This window comes from Dermacentor andersoni, chromosome 6 (genome assembly GCF_023375885.2).
Source record: "Dermacentor andersoni chromosome 6, qqDerAnde1_hic_scaffold, whole genome shotgun sequence".
Taxonomy (NCBI): Eukaryota; Metazoa; Arthropoda; class Arachnida; order Ixodida; family Ixodidae; genus Dermacentor; species Dermacentor andersoni.
This window is the reverse complement of record NC_092819.1, coordinates 170,089,772-170,114,676: the sequence shown is the minus strand read 5'-3', so window position 1 is coordinate 170,114,676 and position 24,905 is coordinate 170,089,772. Positions and strand designations below refer to the sequence as shown.

The 24,905-nt window shown below is 45.0% G+C and overlaps 1 protein-coding gene across 1 annotated transcript in view; it reads right to left on the bottom strand.

Moving 5' to 3' along the window:
* Positions 1-24,905, bottom strand: part of LOC126523708 (probable 4-coumarate--CoA ligase 2) — a 350,149-nt gene that overhangs the window by 34,337 nt on the left and 290,907 nt on the right. The window contains exon 8 of the mRNA XM_055066815.1: positions 8,793-8,937. Within this exon, the coding sequence (XP_054922790.1) occupies positions 8,793-8,937 (145 nt within the window). The remainder of the gene's footprint in view (positions 1-8,792; positions 8,938-24,905) is intronic.

The window sequence follows — 24,905 nt, the reverse complement described above, 5'->3', positions numbered from 1 at the left end:
AGTTCCCTCTACAAGTTAGCCTCCATTCCTATATCGAAGCCGACCTCCTGCGCCTTCAGCTTAGCACAAAAATTACAAAAGAAAACTATGATGCTAGCTTTTATGGCAGCTTGGGAATGATGATAGTAGATAGATTTGCCTAAACTTTTTTTCTCTCTGTCTTCAAACTGATTTATGCCTTCGCGAATTGATTGTTCCAGCCAGCTTAGCAGGACTCTTTGAGAAACTGTGAGACATTGCTTGGAATATCATTGGCCTTAGTGAGATTAGAAGAAATGGTGAGGCTTACACAGTGCTGACTAATGGCCATGTCCTCTGCCAGATAACGAGCAATAGGGAGTAGGATTCCTACTCCATGATGACATAGCGGACAACATTGACCAATTCTGCAGCATTAATGAGAGGGTAGCAGCAGTAGTAATCAAACTTAATAAGAGGTTTAGATTAAAGCTAGTACAAGCCTACGATCCAACACCCAGTCACGATGATGATGAAGCAGATCAGTTTGATGTTGATGCTGAATGAGCGATGAGAAAAGTGCAAGCTCAACATACTACAGTAATGGGTGACTTCGATACAAAAGTGGGGAAAAAGCAGGTTTGGTGAACAAGCAATAGGCAACTACGGCGTCGATTCTAGGAATGGTAGAGGAGAGATTCTGGTAAAATTCGCAGAATAAAATGAGGTGCGAATAATGAAGACCCTTTTAAGGAAGCGTAGCAACAGAATGTGGACCTGGAAAATCTCTAATGGGGGAACAAGAAATGAAATTGATTACACACTTTCTGTCGGTCCCTGTATGTGCAGGATGTAAAAGCGTTAAGTAGGGTAAAGGGAGTGATCATAGGTTTGTGAGGGCCAGTATTCAGCTCAATTTGAAAAAGATTAAAATTGGTCAAGAAGAAACAGGCCAACCTCGAGGCAGTAAGGGTAAAAGCAGACAAATTCAGGCTTGTATTTGCAAACAACAATTATGCCGACTCAGAACTCAGAGATGAAGATGACACAGAGATAATCAATGAAGCGGTACATAGGCTGGCTTCAAAGGCAGCGATTGAAGTGGGAGGCAAGGTACCAAGGCAACCGGTAGGCAAGCTCTCCCAAGTAACAAAGGACCTAATAAAAAAACAACAAAGAATGAAAGTGTCGAACTCAAGAGACAAGATAGAATTCGCGTAGCTGTCAAAACTGACGAACATGACGAAAATAAGGGCTATGCGAAATTATACCGCCAGAAAGACTGAAGAAGTTGTAAAGATTTAACACAACCTGAGATGAGTCAGAAGGAAACTTGACATAGGCCAAACCAAGAAGTATGCACTGAAAGATAAGCAGAGTAATATCATCAGCGATCTCGAAGGTATAGTAAAAGCAACAGAAGAATTCTATACCGCCCTGTACAGCACCCTGAGGAGCCACGATACGTCCATATGAAGCTCTAATGAACAGGTTGCAGAAACTCCCTTTATAACTAAAGACGAGATGAGAAAGGTCTTGCAAGAAATAAAACGGGGGAAAGCGGCAGGAGAAGATGGAATAACAGTCGATTTAATTAAACATGGAGGAGACATATTGCTTGAAAAACTGGCGGCTTTTTAACGAATTGTACATCGACTTCAAGGGTCCTAGAAAACTAGACAACGCAAACATTATGCTGATCAACAAAAAGGGAGACGTTAAAGAGTTGAAAAACTATCGGCCCGTTAGGTTACTCCCGGTATATATAAAATATTCACCAAAATAATCTCCTATAAAATCAGGGTGACATTGGATAATAGTCAAGCGAGGAAACAGGCTGGCTTAAGGAAGGGTTACTCTACAATGGATCAGATCCATGTCGTTATTCAGGTAATTGATAAATTCTCCTCACATGGCTTTCATAGCTTACAAAAAGGCATTTGATTGAGTACACATACCAGCAGTCACAGAGGCATTAGTAATCAAGGTGTACAGACCGCTTACGTAAACATCTTCCAAATATCTAGAGGAAATCTACAGCTACCTTAATTCTACACAAGAAAAGTAGAAATATACCTATAAAGAAAGCGGTCAGACGAGGAGACACAATCTGTCCAATGGTATTAACTGCATGCTTGGAAGAAGTATTCAAGGTATTAAACTTGGACGGCTTAGGAGTAAGGATTGACGGTGAATATCTCAGCAACCCTCGGTTTGCCAATGACATTGTTCTATTCAGCAACACTGCAGACGAGTTACAACAAATGACTGAGGACCTTAAAGGTGAGAGTAAGAGTGGCGTTGAAGATTATTATGCAGAAGACAGGGACAATGATCAATAGCCGGGCAAGGGCACAAGAGTACAGGATGGCCACTCAGCCTCTAGAGCCTGTGAAGGAGTGCGTTTACCTAGCTCAATCGCAGGGAACCCTGATCATGGGAAGGAAATTCACAGAAGAATAAGAATGGGTTGGTTCGCATACGGCAGACATTGTCAGCTGCTGACTGGACGCTTACCATTATCATTGAAAATGAAGGCGTACAATCAATGCGTTTTACCGGTGCTGACATATGGTGCAGAAACTTGGTGACTGACCATGAAGCTTGAGAACAAGTCAAGGACCATGCAAAGGGTGATGGAACGAAGAATGCTAGGCATAAAGGTATGAGAAAGGAAGAGAGCGGTTTGGATCAGAGATCAAACGGGTATAGCTGATATTCTAATTCACATTAAGAGAAAAAAATGGAGCTGGGCAGGTCATGTAATGCGCAGGTTAGATAACCGTTGGACCATTAGAGTTACAAAATAGGTACCAAGAGAAGGCAAGCGCAGTCGAGGACGACGGAAGTCTAGGTGGAGTGATGAAATGAGGAAATTTGCTGGTGCTAGTTGGAATGGGTTGGTGCAGGACAGGGGTAATTGTAGATGGAAGGGGAGGCCTTCGTCCTGCAGGGGAAATAAAATATACTGCTGCTGATTATGTTCCGAATAATATAATAGAAATGCAACAACTTTTAAAGATTATCCATGTGAGCGGACTCTTATTGCCTTCTTCATTTACGGAAGTGTGACAGCTTCGTAATTTAAACTAATAAAAGTAGATGCAGCGTAATTATAAGGCAAAACAAGGTACCCAGTTGAAAAATACACCAGAGCGGTTCTGGTGTGTTTATTGCCCGCACCAGAATGAGTTTTGAGACACGGGTCTGATGTGTCTGGTGTGCCCGTGGAGGCGTATATGGTGAGCGCGGTCTGGTGCTGCTGGTGTGCAGGTGCTGATGTGTACGATGAAGCCGGTCTCGTGTGTCTGGTCTGTCTGGGGCCCGATTTTTATTAGTCATATCATAAGAAGCCAACAAACACTGACACCAAGGACAACATAGGGGAAATTACTTGTGCTTAATAAATGAAATAAAGAAACGATAAATTAATGCAACTTAAAGTTTATGAAAAAACAACTTGCCGCAGGTGGGAACCGAACCCACAACTTTCGCATTTCGCGTGCGATGCTGTACCAATTCAGGTACCACTGCGCCGTGGTAGCTCAATAAATAAAGGAAATAAATTTCAGTCTGATGGCTGCAATAACTACAACACAGCCAATTTACCATTTAGACAGCCTTAATCATACACAAACCAGAAGAAACTAAAACCTGAGGCCGGTGTGCAAAAGCTAAGTTTGCACCACAGCATACTAGCATGTATGCCAGACAGCATCTAGCCTATAGTGATGTGCGCACCTAGTAACATTAGGCTATATGGTGGAGTGAACATCAGACCACACTGTGATGCATACCAGAACACACCAAGCCACTGTGGCGTGCACACCAGAACACACCAAGCCACTCTGGTGTGCACACCAGTACCCACTAGGCCACTCCGCACGCACACCAGGTAACACCAGACCGTGCTGGTGTTTACACTAGGAAAAACCGGAACACACCAAACCAATCTGGTGTATTTTTCAACTGGGTACGCAGTCACAAGTACGAAAAGAAATCCACGTAATAATTCCATAATTGTAATATTTGTTGGAAGTTCAGGGATATCAGCGTCACTGTTTCCTCTAGCAATCGTGTTACCAGTTTCTGCGCAATATGCATGTCGCTACAATGTTCAAGTTGTTCCCGCTGCTGCTGGCTGTTGGCGTTCATGAGCAGCTACGCGCATGCGCGGGACTTCATGTTACGCTGTTACGGTGCCAAAGAGCACCGCCTTTTATCAGAATTTCCCCTGTCCCGTCTGCCTTCATCGACGTAATATGTCGCCCAGAGGATCGTCATTCCGTCATATGCGCAACGCGATTATCAAACACAAGCTGACATTCTGCTCAAGCAGAACAATTTCTTATCGTACTGGCTTTCTTGCTTTTAGCGCAGAGAAATCCTAATTGGTCAGGTTGTCTAATCTAGCGGAGGCAATGCACAATACGTCCTGGAACATTTTTATCATATTATTATCTGCAGTCCAAATCGTGTGTTTGAGTCCGAGGGAGCTATAACGTAAAGTTATTTCGAACTGTTCCTGTTCCCTCTCTGCAATCACCTCTCCTCGATCGCTCGAACATTTTTCCGGCCAGCCCAACTTCGCCAGTTTGTCACGCGACCTTACAGAACCGCGAGAACTCGGCGCGGCAATGAGACGTGTAAGCATAAAAGAGGAATTAATATACCGAACAAAACGAAACTTTTTTTCGGAATAACCAAGCACTGCCCCATTGCAAAGCAAATAAGAGATCTCTTTCTGTCAGTGAATCTGGCACTGCCTACTCAGAGCTGCCGGGCACAATATCTTTATTTCTGTATAAAAAAATTTGCGCTGCTGGATAACGTTGTCGAGCCCTTTCAACACGTATCGAGGATATCACTCTGACATATTTCCAGAACATCACTCTGCAAGCTAATCTTCGCTGAGGAGCCGTTTTAGGCACATTCTTAGCCTTCCTTTCCCCATCACGGCAATTTTCGACCAGTCACCGCACGCAAAGCAAGGCAAGCCGGGCCAGTCGCAGACGCCGGCAAGACCTTCCTCATCTACCTAGTTATCTGCTTTCAGTGAAACCCCTTGTTGGACTTGTTGGTTGATATGTATTGAAATTATTGTAGCGCAAAGAAACACCGACCAAAGAATACGGGCGCTAACTCATGACTGGTTTCTTGGGTCACCCCGGAAAAACAGGAAAGAATTAATATATACACAGTACGGGGCATGCATACGCGTTTTTCACGGCAACTGTCGTGATGAACTGTGAATCATTGTAGAGGCGATCTACCTCCGCATTGCCTGGCCTGCAAGTGTGCACCACGGCTGCGTGAGCTCAGGATTCTGGGCGGAAGTCAGGATATATACTACAGCTCGCGAACGTTAGGAAGCTCATATCAGCAAAAGAGGCACGGAATGCGTCAGCGACACGTTGATCTGCTTGTTTAGAAGTGACACACGCCTCACTGATTCTTTGTCCTTCTTCCGAAGATTGTGTATGCGTGAGCTCTGTACTGTGTATATCTATTCAAACCAGAGGTGCGATCGGAGATCCTTGTTAGGCGCGTTCGTTCGGTTACCGGCGCGTGCGATTGGCCTACTCCGACGTCACCAGCCTCGTGGCGCGGCCACGTTTTTGGTGACGTCAAAGTGACGACACGCTCCCGTCAATTATCGTGCAACCGAGCATGCAGTCTGCTAGGCGCCGAACGCGGCGGCAGCTGGGAAGTTTGGAGCGATCATACGCTCGTACGAGACCGGCTTCGCATGGCGCGCAAGGTCGATTCAAATAGGTCGCGAAGCTTCGGGCGAAAAGCGGTTCAGTACAGATTGTCACCGACATCAGCATGGGGGGTTATGGGAGCAGCGATTGAAGCGCGACTATGGAGGGAACAAACATTTAGAAAGAAAAACGCGTTTTTTCATTCAAACCAGACACAGTTAGATTCATTCAACGAAAATAAAATTCCTAGTGAATTTTATATATTCTTGACGAGTTAAGAAAGTACAAGTTTAATTTTATTATTATTAATAAATGCATTTATTTTCCGCGCCCATCGCTACAGGGGGCGTTGACGCCACTATCACTCGCAATGCAATGCATGTCTTGAAATGGGCAGAAAGGCGCACTCGTATAATGTGTTGAAATACGCCCCCCTCACAGTTTGTGCTTTCTTGCTTGTCGAAGTTTGTCTGAATTTGGTGACGCGGGTAGCTTCATTGCTTTTTAATCTGTTCAGTCAAAAGTTGTGAGTTACGACCGCCAGATAATTGTGTAGTTGTTTTCGCGCGACTGCGCTAGCCGACGGGCTTGGCATCCAACAATAGGATCAGCACTCCACACCTAAAGATTTCGTCGGCCTCCAAAGAAAGTATGTTCTGTGCAGGGATGCGATTTCGACAACCGTACGGCTGGCCTTTTCCTGCATCGCTGTCCACGCTGAAAGCTCGAAACGACCATCAAATCGAATGGCGGGGCATTTGAATATATAGCTTCAAAGGAAGAACAACAAAACAAATTTCGCGCCTTCGAAAACAAAATTACGTCACTTTTACTTTTAACGGACATGGCGTCACACTATTTTTTTTCCGCCGGAAGTGTTCCCACCACATACAGATGGCGCTAAGCCCCATGGACCGCCGATGGACCTCCATGTTTTGAACGTATGGGCTCCTATAGAAGCTTCGCTACCAGGTGGCGCGTTTGGTTGATTGGATTAGATACAAACGACGCCTTCGGCCGCGGAATGGCCCGTTCGGATGGAATCCATTGTTTAATTCGAGAAAATGGCGCTTGCGATTGGAACTTCGGTGGCTGCATTGGCGTTGCTTGAGGAGGAACGAAAGCAGTGGAGGTGCGAAAAGCGTTTGAAGAAATCGCAGAAAGCAAATTCCGGCTTTGATATCGTTTCTCGAAACAAATAGTGCGTTGGCTATGAGGTGAACTCGACCCCATAATCGGGTGCCAGTGAGCCACTAGAATGTTGTCGATGGATCTTGAAAAGTGTGCCACTATTCCTATCGTGTTTAATCTACTTTTTTCCTCACTGTGCACAACACAAACTAGAGACGAAGCTGAGAAACTAATAGTTATAAATTGCAATAGTCAGATGTATTACTATTTGAAAACGTGTTTAAGCTTGAGAGGAGAAAGATACATTTCTTTAGATAAAGATACCATCCAATGGAAGACAAGAAACATCACGTTTTGTAGTATACTGTCTGCAAGCAGACGACAAAAGAGAGAAATAAACTTCCAAGGAGTTCATCGCTTGCCGATTGGCTTCTCTCTCCATCCCGTTCTCACAAATTTTGCATACTGCCATTTTGTGACGTTGCAGCAACCGAGCAGGACGCGTATCGAACAAACAACTCCGATCGCGCTTTTGAGTTATCTCCTGTCTTCTTTTGTCCGCGTTTGTTTGTGCTACAATAACTTCAATAATGAACTACTTTCGCTGCGATAGCTCGGCCCCACGGAAACCCTCTCCACTTCTGCCTGCTCCTTGCCTCTTGCCGGCCAATGAGATAAGCGAAATTTGTCAAGGCTTTGGTAGGAAACAAAAGTGACCTCCTCTAAACGAGGAGAGTGTTTAATTGGGCGATTCAAACAAACGTTGCGGGTCATCAGCCGACACTTGCGTCGGCGGTTGCGCGAGTTTGAAGTCAGGAGTTTGGAATAAAAACAGATTAGAATAGTTTTACGTTTTACGGCCCCTATATATGCTGCAAACAGTATGAAGTTGACGACAAGTGCGACCCTAGCCGCAAGAACATAATGTATCAAGCTGGCTTCTGTGCGGTTCTTGCTGCCTGAACCATTAAATTATGGTTGCAATGCGTCCTTTCATAGCTTCCTGCCCAACTGCGTTAGCGATACAAAATTAAGACAAGTTTTTTTAGCTGAGCCAGGGGTTCGAAATCGAAACAATTCTTTATATGTGATGCGCATTTCAGCATGCTGCCATAGTCACGCGGGTCTCTTCGGAAGCACGTTACCGCAAGGAAGCGTGAACGTGCTGGAGTGACGAGCTCTGGTGCTTTCAGCTCGTATGTGCAGTATGTGCGCTCAGAATGTAGGTTTACTAAAACAGTGCCGCCATGCGATAACGGACGCCAATCTTGGGCTGTTCGACTCGCTACACGAAGGCCGGGCTGCTTGTACACTTGAACTTTCCCTATATCTCAACACGCACAGAAAAAAGCGCACACACTTATAATTTAAAATAATACGATTTAAAATTATATGTGAAAGCGACTCGTGCACAATACAAACTGCGATAATGTTGTGCAGATGTTATTGGGCTAGTCGGTTCATATTGCTGAGTAGACGATAAATATGATCGCTTTGGCGCAAACCAGGAAGGACTGGAGGGAACTCCCCTTGCGGCGCTCCACTTGTTCCCTTCGGTCCTTCCTTGTTTGCGCCAAAGCGATCAAACTTATGGTCTACTCAGCGGTAATCTTGTGGCCTGCAACACCAAATTGTCCCCGATGAGCGTCGATATACCGTTTGCTGCACCTCTGAGTGCCAAATTAAATTATACCTTATATATAAACCGCGAACAGCTCGTTGCGTATCACCGTAAAGCACTGTCATTTTCAGCAAAATTGCATGACATGTTCATGGTGATGGTCGGCCGCCCTAAGAGGTGAATTAAGGCACCTGGCAGGATTATTTTTTTCTCCATAGTGCTCGTTATACCAAAATCTGCAAGGAAAAGAGGCTTTCAAAATCAGGTATTGTTTTCTATAAGTTAGTCCCTTATAATTCCGTTACTGCAGACCCGACGGATATCTTTCGAATTCTCACCTTCGAAGCTAGCATAGGGTTATGTAGGGGTTAACTTGCCTGAATTACACCAGCCGTCCTTCAGAAGAGTTCGGGCGGTTTCGTCGGGTTTCTTGTAGTAGCCACGCATAACCGACGGCATGCGGAACAGGATCTCTCCGCGCTGATTGGGCCCCATTAGCTCTCTCTTATCCGGGCTCAAGACCTGCACCCGTGGGGAGAGTCATATCTTACAAAAGTGGAGTTGCAGCATGAACTCTTTGGTAACACTCACAGACCAAGGATGTCAAAGAAAGAAATAAAAAAGACTGACTTGCCCTCCCGGTCCTGCAAAATCAGGTCTTTAGCGAAGCTGGTGAGAGCCACCACTACAACTGCTGAGGGGGCTACACAATGCCCCATTGCTTTAGTGAGATCGTAGCAGTGGCAGTAATGATAATTTTGACAGCACGCCGCCGCTAGTCCTATTGTCTTTTCTTTTTCTCTTTACCACTCCTCGGGATTCCTATGCGTTGCCTAGCCATACCGGTGCTGCATCAATGAAATCAGTAGCTAGAGTGTTTTTTTTTTATTGCAAAATGCTATTGACGTCACTCCCCACGTCGCAAGATGCCGTCGCCACCGCAGCATGCGCAACTGTAATCTTTAATGGGAAACGTATGTTGGGAGGGCTACGTGCTTCACTTTGTTCTCAGGAACGCATTATCATCTATAATGTGGATCGGATGCTTGTTTTGCGCTTGTTTTTTATTGCAGCCAATGCTGTTCTGTATGTTCTATGCGTGATTCCAAAGAATGTCTGCCCTTTGCCGAGTGCTTGAAACCTGCTTCACCACCGCCGCGGGTCGGCCCGATATTGCACAACCTCAGGCCCGCACTTTTGCCCATGGGCATGGACACGAAAAAAGCCCACAAACGAGAGGCTAACAGCTTCGTCGTAAAAGGTGACTACGACATGCTGCCAGATATGTTGGTTACACAGTGTTGCTATCGCATGCACATAGCTATGCGCGGGAAGTTAGCCTAAACGGCGGCTGCGAGGGGTACTGCGAACGCAAACAACGTGACCTCAGGGCCACTAATGGAGACTGGCTTCTGCTATAACGATGCCTTCCGTAGCGTTTTCCGGCATTCGCTGTTTTTCCCAACGCATGTATACTTATAACACTTCTTTTCAATAGCTCATCAAAGTCCTTGTGCCTTAATATTTAAAAAAAGTATATGCGAATACAAGGCATATGTTGGAATCTGTCAAGTGACGCTTTCGTGACACGGTTGACTAAGTGTTATAAAATCTAATGCAAGGGGTTTTGCAGCATAACGATTACGTGTCGGCCTGCGTATAGACAACGTGCGCAGACCACGTGCTCCATGCGACCGCGGATTGCACTCTCGTCGTGATCGGCGCAGTTTTCGCCACATCATGTCCTGTAACAGCTGAGTTTACCACTGCACTATCGGCAGGACTAGGTCACATTTTTTTTAGCGCGATGATGACCGAGCAGGAGCGCGAAACTCCAACAAAAAAGACATAGCAACCTTAGCTAACACAAATGAAATATGCGCTTAAAGGCGTATCTTGGCTCCATTTGGATGTTTAGACATAGTAGATTGTTTCATTGCGTAATTCCGTAGAGAACAGTGCCGGCAACCGGCGCAACTGCAAGGGTACATTCAATATCTGAGCGCGAACCGGCGTGCTTTCAGTGCTGTTTCCGTTTACATTCCCGTTATCATGCAGCATAGTTGTCTCCGAGCGAGTTCCGAGGGGCACTGTTGCCAGCTGTGGTAGCCCGTCTTTCACAGCGAACCTGTTGAAGGGGCTTCTGACCCGAACACACTATTGTGTGGCGCCTTCCCCACCTGCCTCTTGATTCTCTCGGGTTGCTGCTTCTCGGCAGTTTTTTTGCAAAGTGGCTAGGTTTCTCTGCTCCTGAGCGAATAGGTGGTAGCGCTATTCAATCAACGTCTTGCGCAGTTGTCGTCATGGCAACGCACACGGGTACAGAGAGGGCCCTTCATGTCCTTTTTTGCCGCCCGCTGCTTTGTCGGTCGGGTGTGACATCGAGGCCAGTCAGGGAGTCGACCAGAGCACGTGCAGTTACATGTCGTACAAAATGCCTCCCGTGATCAGCTCCTAGGTGCTTAGGGACAGAATCGTTTAGACAATTTTGAGAAGGCGCTAAGCGGGCGCCAAGTGGCGCTTTGGTCGCCTGGCCCTCACCCACCATACGTTTATCAACGCTGTTGTGTGACCTCTTGTCATGGGTTATGCATTTCCTGACGGAAAGCCGCGTGCTGGTGTGGCATAGCGGCTCTTAGATTCAATGAACTCTGGTAATGCTTGACCTGTAATTCTGGATGATTCGGTGGCACTGCTATGTCAAAGTGATGTCGTGCTTCGGCAGTGCAGTTTGCGAACCGGCACTGTGTAGTACCGTCGCCGTGTCCGCCCTTTTCGACAGCGTCATCCCATCGCACATGCACCTTTATTTGACGGACGCCGAAGGAAGAGATATCGTTCTTTTTGCTGGCCCCGACTTAAGTCACATGAGTAATAACGTGTTGTTTGCTCATAGTCGTTCATTTGCATTGCTACTTACAGCGGGAACAAATCAAACGTGGACTATGAAAGAGACGTAACACGAGCGCTGTAAGTAAGTAATAACTCAGATGTACCATCTCGCCCAGCTAGCTATAATTCTACATAGCTGTTCAGGCAGCGATGCAATGAGGAAATGCATGTTTTCATTCGTTTTGAGCTCTAGAGCATTGTCCGGGACTTCATGCGATTTTTTACCGCGGGTTTTACTACAATTATTGCGTAATCTTGTGAACGTAACGGAGCTTTAACTACATCACATGGTCTTCCTAAATTTCAGGAACTGATACGAGCAGTAGATCTTTGGGTTTATTGGTACTACGAGCGCGATAAGCACTGCGAGATAGAGCTCAGTAGCGTGCCCTGTAGTTTCAGCTGCATCTCTGCTTGTTCTCGCAGAGAAGAGCAATTTCACGACTAAAATTCATCTATCAATTATACCATGGTCATTTCCAAATAGCACGTTCTCATTACCTGCAAGATCCTCCAAAACGTTCAACCAGACTTAATCACTCCAAAACCATCTATCTTCCCCCAAGTCGTGTTAATGTTCACAAGCATTCCCTTCTTCCGTCTGCCATTTCGCAGTGGAACAAGTTAAGTAACAATACTGTGTGTTGCAATAACATCGACTCTTTTATTAACTGCATTCAGTGTATTGACTTGTCATCATGACTTTTTTTTTTCATTGCATCTCTGTACCACTCCTGCACGGGCCGTGAATGGCCTGCAGTATATTCAAATAATAATAATTTACGTGCTATTAGTTTTAGCGACGGGACGCAGAGTTCTGCATAAAAAGGGGCTGAATGTATGTGGCAGCATGCGTCCACAAGAACATCTCCGCAACACACTTAACCTAATGCTCCGAAGCAAACAGTATATTGTGGCGAAGTGAGGCTGCCCTGGTTCCACTTTCATGTCCCCGCTAATCTGAAAATCATGTGCCGCCCTGCTTTGATAATCTCAGGTTCTCTCGAAGCGTCCGTTTGTCGGTATTTTGATTTTCGCATGCTAAATTTTATCACCGTAATACATGTCTGTATTAGGCTACAGTTTACTAAATTTTTCAAAGTCTTTTACAGCGTCATATCCAGGAGCTTTAGAATAGTATGGCCAGTATAGAAGCCCAGACTTCACTTTAATAATTTTATGAGGACTCTGCAACTTAAATTGCTGGGTCTCCGGTAATCGAGATTAGATTTAAGCATGAAATGACTACCGGCAAAGCAGGTTTGTTGGAGATGATGCTAGCCACAGTCTTAAAATGTTCGCCACGGCATACGCCACCACATTGCACCACGCCATACCGCACCTAACCACGCCATACTGTGCACTGGCTTATATGCCCGCTCTCCAGCTGGAAGAACAAAACCACCTGAAGACGGCACGACCGGCTCCGAAAGGCGCCGTGGAGACAGAGCACACTGCCCAGCCAGAAGAAGAAAATCGCCTTAAGGAGGCGCCACGCAGCGTGTTGCCATCTCTCGAGGCGACCCAGAGCCCGTGCCACGGATCTCACGGACCGCTGGCGTTAAAAAGAGCACAGACAACTCTGTCTCAGCATCAAGAGATGACAATGAATATGTTGCCCTGTATATGCCTTTTGATCATCGTTATTAGAAATTACAAAGAAATCTCACAGCTTGAGTGAAATTGTGAACAAACCTCAAGAACCCGCAAGCAATATTTTTTCTAACTTATTCGCACATTAACGAGCATATGTAATGAAGTCCTGTACAAAAGATTGTGGACCATGGACCGCTTTTTCTTAAGTTTTGACTGGCTATCCAGATGATTTTGTTTTGTTCTCTCACCGATGCCCGCGCGTTGAAGGTCGCCGACAACGGGAGCTTAAAGCATTTCAAGTTTAAAGGTACTTTTTGCAGCACAGGAAAACGACATAAATACCTCTCGAGTTGAATAGCAAGAACGAGAGGCACCTACAAGCAAATACGGGCAAACAAGAGCACTCTTGCGCATCGTCACCACATTGCTAGTTTGTTTCACAAATTGGTTTATTCTACGTTTCGACAGAAACCCTACATTTACGTATCCTCAACACGCATATCTCTTCGCACTGGCCATCTGCACCAGATATCAGGACCGTTTTCATAGGAAAGCGCTAAAGACAAAGTTGAAGGAACACACACAACAGAACGGGCGCTAACTTCCAACCGGCGTTTATTACAAACGGTCGTCTATTTATTCTCTGCTCATCGCGTACATCATGCACTCATTTTCATACACACAAATATTGAAATGAATCACATCATACATACCATTGTATGGTCAATCAGTTCAAGTGTCTAAATATCTAGACAGAAAGGTCACTTCTTTTTCTTGCAAACTGAAAGATGTACAGCTGACGCACTTGTCGCCTGCTTTCCTAATAGAATATGCCTCAACTATTTCTCTTTCTCTTTTTGTGTGCTATCGAAAGGCAAACACTTTTCTTTGATCTGGATTGTATCTCCAGCATAAGTGGTCATGTGAGGAAAATAAAATTTTAAGGTCTAGAAACTGAATACGGGGTCATTGGTCAGTGCAAAAGTAAACTTGAGCCCCTGGGAAAATTTGGTTAAATTTTTTAAACAAACTGCTACACTATCGTCAAGGCACCGGACTGATCAATTGTTAAGGACTGTTAGATGATTGATTGATTTAGGCATGAGATATGAATGATTGATTTTCCTGTTAGTTCCGGATTAACGCAGTTATCAAAGGACGCTAAAATGTCACATAATATTGGGACTATTGACGAACCAATACACATTCGTGTGCGTTGAATGTAGTAACAGCCATTGTGACTAATGGCAGTCAAATCCAAGTAAACTTCTAACAAGGTTAAAAAATTGTCGCAGTTCATGCAAACTAAATACTGGAATTTCACTTCACCAATTTCACCTATCTTTTCACGAACAGCAAGTAGAATGCCTTCTCACGCCACAGAAAAGTATAAATCTTCACATTCTTGTGAGAAATCTGTGGCCACAGATCACAGACCATCTTGCAGTTCTCAGATAACATCATCAAAACACCTCACCATGAAGGGATCTTCGATTGGGAGTCGCTTCAGGTGCGCTTGCAGGAACCGTCCTATTTGGAGCTGCCATGATGCCTTCTATGAGACGATTACGCGCAAAGGATATCCTGCCTTATGAATCTTGTATGTAAAGAAGGCTTCCAGGTAATTATTTCCCGCAGATTTCGCCCGCTTTTTTACAGTCCAACTTTCAAATCTTTTAACAGTTTGAGTGCTGCTTTCTTTTGTTTCTCAGGGCTAAAGTCGGTCACCTTGAAGTTCTTGTTTATAGCCTGAGTAGCCTTCTCTTCCATCAAGTTTTCTGGCAACACCACGAATCGTCCTTCTTTACCTGCTTGGAGAATGGCCATTTTTTTTTCCTTCAGGCAAGTCACCATGCTCTTGAGCGGAGGTCTGGACGCCGTTCCAGAATCAGCTTTTTTCAGGACGCATTCCACGGCTTCAATGATGACTCGATCACGCTCACTTGCTTCTGCTCTGACGCTTACGTTTCTTCCTAGAGCCAAGAGCTGCTGCCCGCTGAGGTGCGGCTCGAAACTGCATTTCTGGCTTTTCGCGGGGATATTGCTTATGGTGCCAGTTAGGCTAGCGTCTCCAATGATCGTGACCGTATTTGCTTTCGAACTTTTCACCGGCTGCTTAGGTAACCTGAGCCTTGTACGTTGCCAAATTAATTCCGTGGTCTACCCTGCTAACTTTTTGTAGTATCTCAGCTTTCTCATGTCTTCGTTCTGGTCGTTACCCTCATGAATGACACCTTCAGCCAGTCATTGTAGATTTCGATTTGGCGCCACTTCTCCGATTTTACGATCTTGCACATCCTTCTGACGCGACCCCATGATGGCTCGACAAGATCGAAAATGGCCTGATCTTCCGGATGCATGAGTCTTTTTTTTTTTCTTTTTAGGTAGTACGACAAGATTCTTGACTGACAGGTGCATATGCCAAAAGGTTGATGCAGGTGATGGCAGGGTTGATTGCAGCCGGCGATGAGAGGATAGAGCCCCCCCATAGTAGAAGACATTTCTTGCCACAATACCTTGATTTGGGCGAGTTGGTTCATCTTCACGGTTTTCATTAAAAAAAAGCGCTAAAGACGAAGACGAAGTCGAAGGAAGACATCGTCTTTAGCGCTTATTTGTGAAAACCGTAAAGATGAACCAACTCGCCCAAATCAAGGTATTGTTGTATCAGCACCCGCCCTTCCCCCGGACTGCCAGTGACCGGAACACCATACTCTGAGGACTTGCGACCCTCACCTGCCCTTCCATGTTCCTTGATGAAATCACACGTGCGCTTGTGTAATGAAAATGTTTCTTTGTAAAACTTGCTTTCACTCTATTCTACACTTATTGTCTTAGTATTTATAGACCCAACCCCTTGTGTAATACTCTCTGACGAGGGTCCTCAAAGGAAAAAAATTAAGTGAGGCAGTGAAGGTGAAGTGACCAGGAGTGCGGCAAAGTGCTTTACACACTTCAAGCTTTCCTAGAGAATGAAACACCTAAGGGGCTTTAATATTGCTGAGATATTGCTTGCTTTACAATTCAAATATTAGCCTTAGGTAAGGGCATGCAAGTGACATCTGTTCTGCTTAGTTATGCATTCCACACGCATCCCAGTAAACTCAAGCAGAACTTAGGTTCTTCTTCGGTTCCCATGCAGCTAGAGTCCTCCGATCTATATGTACCTACCGTCAGCACTATAAAGACCGGTTCCAGTTTTGTTTTTTTTGATACTTGCTACAAGCTAAGGATCGCGCTATCGTGACGACAACCACCCAGCTCCTTGCCACATTTTGCGACAACAGCAGCGCTCCCCTTGTTAGAGTTGCCTGTTGTAATATTATTCAACGGATTCTTCAATGAAATCGCTTTTTAAATACGGAGTTTGTCATACTTCAGAAGTAAACTGCATGTGATACGTCGCTAGAAACCTAAGCACGCTAATATACATACCTAAAGAACAGCGAAGTCTTGTCAAGTTAGCTAGATTTGCAGCTCCTGGAGTTGCTTTACAATGAATTAAGGCACGGGCGAAACAGCATGAATAAACACCTGGCATTGTTTGCGAACAGAATGTTATCGTTAGGCAAATGCATGTATGTGTGTGCCGCCTCATAGAAAAAAAATTCGGCAGGATCCATCTCACCATGAGTGTCGAGAGTAATGCGAGTAGCATTGAATCAATATAGGAACCCAATGTATTGCCACCATCTCAAAGAGTTATGGGACGTGTACTGCAGCGTTCTTTTCTAACAACAGTCGTCCCCATCCACGCCACCGCCACGAAACTTGAGCGCCGGTCCTTGGCGATTGGTGAGAAATGCGTCATCCGGCAAATGGACTCCTTTCTCGGGCTTCTGTCTGGACACGCCGGGCCATCTAGTGGCGCTGCTGAGAAGTCTGCGCATTGCCTACGCGATGAGAAGTATGGCGCACCGGTTCGTGCGAACACTGAGAATAGTTCTGTCGCTTGCCACACACTCAGTGGCTAATACATAGTGACCCAAGGGGGCGAGAGGAAGAGGCGCCCATATGCTGTGCATTGTGTAGCAGCATGCTAAAGCGTTGGCGTGAAATAGGCTCATTGAAAAGCGACACATATCCGGGGCATTTGCGGCGAAGCACGTTAAAGTGTGGGGTTCCTGTCCTTGGCGAACCCTTGTGACGTCCGTTCGATTCCGCTCAGCATACAATATATTTAATGGATCTTTTTCTTCATCATAGTGCGGCACACTCCCAGCCGCAATTACCTACTTGCCCAAGTTGACGTCAAAGACGTTCATTGAAGAGCGGCACACACCTACTGACACATACCCAGTGATGCAATTTGGCATCAAATAGGTTGACCAGCGCAAACCGAGTGCTACATACCCAGTGCTCCATGTTGGCATCAAAGAATTTATTCGAAGAGCGGTACCTACCCAGGCCTGCATCTACAGTGGCCCACGTCGGTGCGAAAGAAGTGCGTTGAAGGGCGGCGCATACGTGCACATAGCCACATATTCAGTGAGCAAATTTTATCCGATGGTTGGTTTCGAACCCTGTTACCTCAGCACAGCATCCCGATGTGCTACCCTTTAGACCACCTACCTAGCGACCCAGGTAGGCGGGAAAACAGGAAAATAGAAACTCAGATAGCACATAGCTAAAAACTTAGATAACCGCCGAAAAGTGCGTTAAGTACCCTAAGAAAGCTAACGCATTAAAAATCAAACACGCAATGCAACGCAGTGTTAGATTCTCAATGACGGGAAGCTATGTTCAGCTAGGGGTGTGGCAGTAGTAGCAGATCACAATACTCGTAGCACAGCCTTATCACACGTAGCTGTTATATCGCTGTGACCGAAGGATGAAGGTGATGTATGATGATTGCTGAGAGAAGAATGCTGCTGAGAGGATGAGATATTTTGGTGAACATAGCAGCTCCCTATCGTGCCGCTGTGAAGTGTGGCAATGAGTAGCAGCCGGGTATGTTGGCGCTAAACACACGGTAGTTCTGCTGCGGACGCTAGTCACCTGGATCCTTCTTGGGTACCATGTTTAGTGGTCTTACCTATGGGCATGAACTATTTCTAATTCAAGCATGCGCACAAACTCGCGGTGGACAATCATAGTTGATCTGTAGTTAGGCAGTGTAAGCGAGCATGCGTAGGAAACCCCGTAGTGATAGGTTGTGTTCAGAGAAGTACGAGACATAGAATAATAAATCTAAGGTGTAATTCTCCTTGTGACAGCGTCACGCATACATTCTGGGAGATGAGCCCAGAATGAGCATGCACACAGTTGCACATACCCTGCGCCAATGTTGTTTAATACACGATACAGTATGCAGCAGCAGGTTAGCTATTCGTTTAATATCGGCGTCAAATGGAACTCGAAAAGTGGAGCGCGTAATTTGTCGTCCGGTCATCCCCATTGACAGGCACGTACATCCGGTTTGACCACACCATGCGATGACGCTCCCTCTATACTGTGATATCTTCGTTTTTTGTTCAGGTATTCTTTTATTTGAAAGTGAGAAACAATGACGGCGCAGTAATGATGGCATCGCAAATTGCAGCACGCGCACGGTTGTTCGCGTTTCTATTGATACATACGGTTTCACCGCACTTTGCGGTAATACTTGCCCTATACTGGGATGTTCTAGCTTCTGTTCTCTTGATATTTCTTTGTTTCAAATAAAGGAGAACAAGAAAAGAAAGAAAAAGAAGCATCATCAGGCATTGCTGTGATAATGGATGCGCGCCTGTCAATGGTGAACGCTAGACGCCGCACATTGTACCTTCAGTTATGATCTCCGCTGTTCGCATTTCCGACGGTACATTGCCGACGGTACATACACAGTGGCCCACGCTGTCACAAACGTGTATGGCGAGAAGACGACAAACATCCCTCCCTGGGGAAGAGGCTAAGAAGGCGTTATTTAATAAAGCGAAAACAACGGAAGAGTGTGGTGAGAAAGGATCAGATGGAGCAAGTTACAGTAGAGTAAAAAACACATTCAAGAAAATGAAAAACAGAGTCCTCATACGTTTGACACAACTGTGAAACCCCCATGAGCACGAGGTCGCGGGATCGAATCCCGGCCACGGCGGCCGCATTTATATGGGGGCGAAATGCGAAAACACCCGTGTACTTAGATTTACGTGCACGTTAAAGAACCCCAGGTGGTCAAAATTTCCGGCGTCCTCCACTACGGTGTGCCTCATAATCAGAAAGCGGTTTTGGCTCGTAAAACCCCATAATTTAAAACCCCCATGAGTGACATAATTTTTATACAATCTGTTGGTTGTCTTGAACGCAGAACTAAAGGCAAGCGCAATCTCTAGCTCCTCTCTCTTTTGCCAACCAAATGCATGCGCTGTTTCATCAGCCTGGTTACGCCCACTGCAGGACAAAGGCCTCTCCCATACTTCTCCAACAACCCCGGTCATGTACTAATTGTGGCCATGTCGTCCCTGCAAACTTCTTAATCTCATCCGCCCACCTAACTTTCTGCCGCCCCCTGCTACGCTTCCCTTGCCTTGGAATCTAGTCCGTAACCGTTGATGACCATCGGTTATCTTCCCTCCTCATTACAAGTCCTGCCCATGCCCATTTAGTTTTCTTGATTTCAAGCAAGATGTCATTAACTCGCGTTTGTTCTCTCACCCAATCTGCTCTTTTCTTATCCCTTAACGTTACAGCCATCATTCTTCTTTCCATAGCTCGTTGCGTCGTCCTTAATTTAAGTAGAACCCTTTTCGTACGCCTCCAGGTTTCTGCCCCGCAGGTGAGTACTGGTAAGACACAGCTATTATGCACATGCGCTGTTTGCATGTTTCTTAATACAATGACACCATAGCCTCTGCTGCCCTCAATTCTTTCCTCTCCTTGGTACATATACCGTTAAATAGAATACTGCTCATTAAATGCTCTACCCATTGCATGACCTGTCCAACTCCACTTCTGTTACTCTCAACCAGCATATCGGCTACGGTAATTTGCTGTCTAATATGTACTGCACGGGTTTTTTCTTTTAATGTTAAACCTAAGATAGCCCATTCCAAAGCCCATTGTAGTGTTTGCTTTCAAGTTTCGCTCTTCTTCACTAAGTTTCGGCCCAGCTGCTTAGTACTGATTTGTTGCATTTATTGTGTTTTTTTTTCTTCTAGGATAACCGTAAAGCGAGCTAGGCACTCCAAGCAATTTTTCCTTGATACATATCCGCAGAATTCAGGCTCCCGGCGACAACATGACCCAGGAAGCCTCTTCCAGCAACATTTTCGAGAAGCTGTTTACCACTTAAGCTGTCATGACAATGAAATGGCCAGCAAGGCATTATTGCATCAAAAAGAGAAAGGTGGCTATTTGAAAAAGCACATGACTGCATGAGCGCTGCAAAGACACGAGCTTCGAAACATGCGAACATGAGACTTGTGAGCACTGAGTCCCAGCAACATGGACGGACGCTTTAGCGTGCTGGTCTAGGTCCTCCCTCAACATTTCATGTCACCCGAGAACTTCGCTTGGCAAGAAGGCACTACTGTTGACATCTGGGACTAGAACAAGGCATTGGCATCTGGCATTGTCTCTGGCCGGCAGGTGAGTAGCAGCAGTTCACGGGCCATGTCAGCAAGCATGGCGCGTTAAACTTAGCACTTAACCAGGCGCTTATGGTCAATTGACTTTGTTGGGAGAATTCACACTCTAACCATATTACGTACATGCAGTGTGTTCCAGCTATCGGTTTTGAAGATTCATATGATAATGCTGTTCCTGTGTGCACGTACGCGCGGCCAGAAAGCTTTACCGAACACGAAATCTGAGAAAAAGCTGAATATCTGGGCAGTATCACAACGCAGCCTAGTGTTCGCATTTACAGCTTTTACCAGTATACGAGTATACGTGAACAGCATTATAATTTTCAGTTTTACTGACTCCTGTAACAGGCTGCTCGAAAATTGAACATTTTGTGGGATTCTGTGGCCCATAAAGTTTTCTGGCTCACTGTACAACATAATATGGAAATTATTATTGTGTTTCAGTTTCCTCCGTATTCATTGTACTCTCCGTCACGGACGCTCGATAGCAGCGCACATGAGTGGGTCTGCTGCGTCTTGAGAGTATGGGTGAGAGCACGATTCAGATGATGTCAGTTGCCACCTCTAGTTTTGTGGGAATGCAGCTTTTCTTGTTCAGCTGTTTGGGTAGACGCTGAAGACCAGCACTTTCGAAAGTTTGCTTCGGGTGTGTTCGGTCAAGTTGACGTTGTGCCTGAGCTTGTTATTTATCATTACTATTACTGCGATACAGTACACGAAACCACTCAGGCTTTCGTACACCTGTGTGCTACACCGGCGCTATGACACGCAACTGCTGTGTGGCACAAGGGTAACGAAAGAGCGATTTATCGGTTACCACCACTTTCTAGGTGACCTAACTGGAACAGTACAGCGAACCGTAGTGGAAAAATATTAATCAAGGTAGAAGAGGCAAAGGAAGCAGATAAACACTGTGAAAAGTATTTAACATGTTTACCTAATTTTACTGATAATAAATACAAAAAGACAACGAAAGTGATGATAGTGCTTTCCACTTCTCTTCTGTCTTTTCAACCAATCAACACTATACCTTTATGTCGTTACGAAAGGTGAAGCTGCTGAAGGTAGAGAATTAGAGACAAAAATAAGAGCCCTGCGCTCATGTGAAGGTGGCGACCCACATGACGTAGTTCCGTTTGTTGAAGGCATTTGATAAAGCTCAAGATAGTAGACATGTTAAACAAGATGAAATCTCAAGAGCACTGACTTTACACACTGCTGAGATAGTTACAAAGAATGAAGTCAATTTCATTTCTGGCTTCCACATTTAAGTTATTGCAAGTCCACTTCTGATATTTGTGTTTTCATAAAAGATATTCTTTATTAAAACTGATCTTTTCTTTCTCGAAATGAACCAGCATACCTTGTATACTATTTCTACGGCATAAGAAATAGTTGCCGAATGCCTATCCCGCAACTTAGCTTTCGCCCCTTTTTCATTGACGTTGATCATGAGATTGCGAAGAATAATTTTTTTACTAAGTAAGTGTTTTATTTACAGTAAGCAATCTACAAAGCTCACTGCAGGGGCAGGGGCTAAAGGCAATCAAGTCTGACAAAGGTCCCTGTCCCTCTGCGGTTCGTGGCAGCTCACATGTTTCGAGTTCAGCAGAGTAAAAAAAAAAAAGGATTGCAGTACATCAGTTTCAGGAAAATGGACAACTAGCAACTTGCAAGAGTACACATAACAAATTACATAAGAGAAAATTTTACATAGCATCTTTAAGTAATCATACAGAAGAGGTCGCGCACGCCACAATACATAGCTACACAAAATAAATTCCAAAAAATTTGACACTTAGAATGCATGAGGATACAATAACATTACATTATACATGGAAACACTCAGAATGCTAATTCTTGAATGATTTAAGCATTGGTCGATGCATGAAAATCAACAAGTTAATGTTGATACTGTATACATGTGGTAATTAATAAGTTCCTTGCTTGTTTTTAAATGCAGCGCTACTAGCTTTCAAGTTCCATCCGTCTGCAAGGATATTCAAAACATGATGTGTCTGGTGCGCAGCACTTTGTTTTCCGTAATTAGTACTTACTTTAGGTGCTCGTATCCTTTGTTCTCGTAAACAGTAGTATGGTATTGCGATGCGGCTTTGTTGATATAATTTATTTTGTTGAAGTACTTGGAGCAATTTAAAATAGCACAACAGATCACCCCTGAGGATGGAATGTTTTATGAACAGTGGAGCAGTTGGCAGGTCTTGTAATTTTCCCCTGTACTTTTCGAAACAGCGCAATATTTTCTTCTGCATAGTAATAAGTCTATGGTAATTTCTTTGCGATGTTGTTCCCCAGACTAATATCCCATAAGTTACTTTAGAATGAAAAAAGTGCATAGTACATATTTAGTTTTAACCTTAATGGGGTTAAGTGTACTGTTTTGTAAAAACAACCAACTGTTCGCGCAACCAGCTATGTCCTCGTACAATCTATAGTTTCACTGCAAGTTGCTACATAGCCCTGTACTACCTGCAATTTGCACCTATAATTAGCTGTATTGCAGTGGCTGCTAATTTTTTGTTAAGGCTGTAGTAAATTTGTGTTTCCCGGTAACTTCTGTCTTTATTCCATTTTAGGTGGAATACTGTGTAGTTCAAGGAATGTATATTAGCACTTTACATGTCCCACCAGTTCTAACCTTGCTGAAAGCTAAAATATCCCAGGCAGTGCCTGATATTTCCTTAACGAGTCCTATTAAATCGGGTTCACTTTACACCGTTACGTTATACGTTATCTGGTACAGTTCACTTCGGACAGCTATCGGCATCATGACATTATTGGCACCTTAGTACCAGGCAGCAAATCTGACTGCTGCTGCGCTGACACCTTTCTCATTCTGAAATGTGACCTTGCTTCTTTTTTTTAATGTGTAGTTGAAAAGACAGAGAATGAATTTCGTCATTATGGTGACACATTTCTTCTACGAAATCCATAAGAAGTGAAACCAAAGCGCCGAATTTTTTAAGTCTCATTGTTATTAAGCCATGAGAGTATGTCACGAAAACTGTTTTCTGTTTTAATCGAAATGCAGAGATGATTAGAGAAAGGGAACTGAATGTAAATAAAAGCGGAATTTTCGCTCGAAAGGCGAAGAAGCAATTGCGTTAGCAAATTAGTAGATAGCTATACGAAGTAAGGATATTAGTTTTATCGGCCCTATCAACTTGTAACCATTAGCTTATTAAAGGAAAGCTGAAGAGTTTTCCAGAAAAAATGAGTGAAGAGCTGTGCGTAATGGTTTTCAACCCTACGAATTCGAATATCGCATCGAAATTGAGCGAAAGAAAGCGCAAGCAGATTTTATTTCCATGAAAAGCGCAGCAGCAGACTCGGGGCAGCTCGCGCACCTCGTTTCCGCCTGTGATTGGTCGGGCGCCTCGTGACGTGAACAATGGTGTTCGTCCGGACCGACCGCTGCCGCCACACCTGAAGCACGGTGCAAGGTGGCTTGGCGCTGTGGTTCGGTGAGACGGTAATGGTAAATTTCAAGAGCCTTCGTTTCTCTGAGGAGTTCGGCGTTGCTCCCTACATGTACGTACGTAGTCGGCCTCTCCAAGGAGAAAAAGATGCTGGTAACAAGCAGTGCTTTCGACGCGAACGAAAGCGAAGTGTTAGCACCTCCTTGTGTTAGAAATGTTCTTTGGTGAGTACGTTTTTGCAAAGCTGTATTCAGCGATCCTGTGAGTTCGCTTCCGGGCAAACAACTTTACTGTTATGTTCCTGGAGGCCCCATCGTGGAACATAAGCAGGGATGCGATTGTCGTCATTTGAGCGCTGCCCCAAAAGCTAACGGCAATCTACACAGACGGTTTACATGCAGGAAAAGTTTTCCGACTCTTGTAGGACGTATAGTGACCATCAGTGCGTCATCCGCACGCTACTCGTAACCGGAGCCATAAAGGCGGGGAATTCCGTCGGCTAGGTGAGACAGCCGGTTTCTCTCTGCGCGCGAGGGGGAGCGGAGCATCCTGGCGTGCGCCGGCTTTCAAACATGCAAACTTTACACTTGCACTGCGTTATGGCAGCTGCGCGTAGGCTGTTTCACAACACTCGTGCGAATAGAAAATTAACGGCGGTTTGCGACGAAACCTGCGTCAAGGGTGGGCGATAAACACGTACCTTCCGTTCAGCGTGCTAACACGAAGGAGCTAGCAGTAAATCGACAGCCAGGTTTGGAGGTCTGAGGTCTTCCAAGACCAGTTACCATCCATCCGCACGCACCCGTACCGCCTTTGTGCGTTCATTGCCCCGACCTTCTCGCGCTGCATTTAGAAAGCCTGCTAGCAGCAAGTCGTACTCTCACTCATTCGCGCATTATTGATAAACTCTGGTAGTAATCGTCGTCACGGAAGTGATTAGGGCAAAGCACTGTTGTTCTTGAGCGATTGAAATTCTTTCGATTCACAGCAGCCTCCG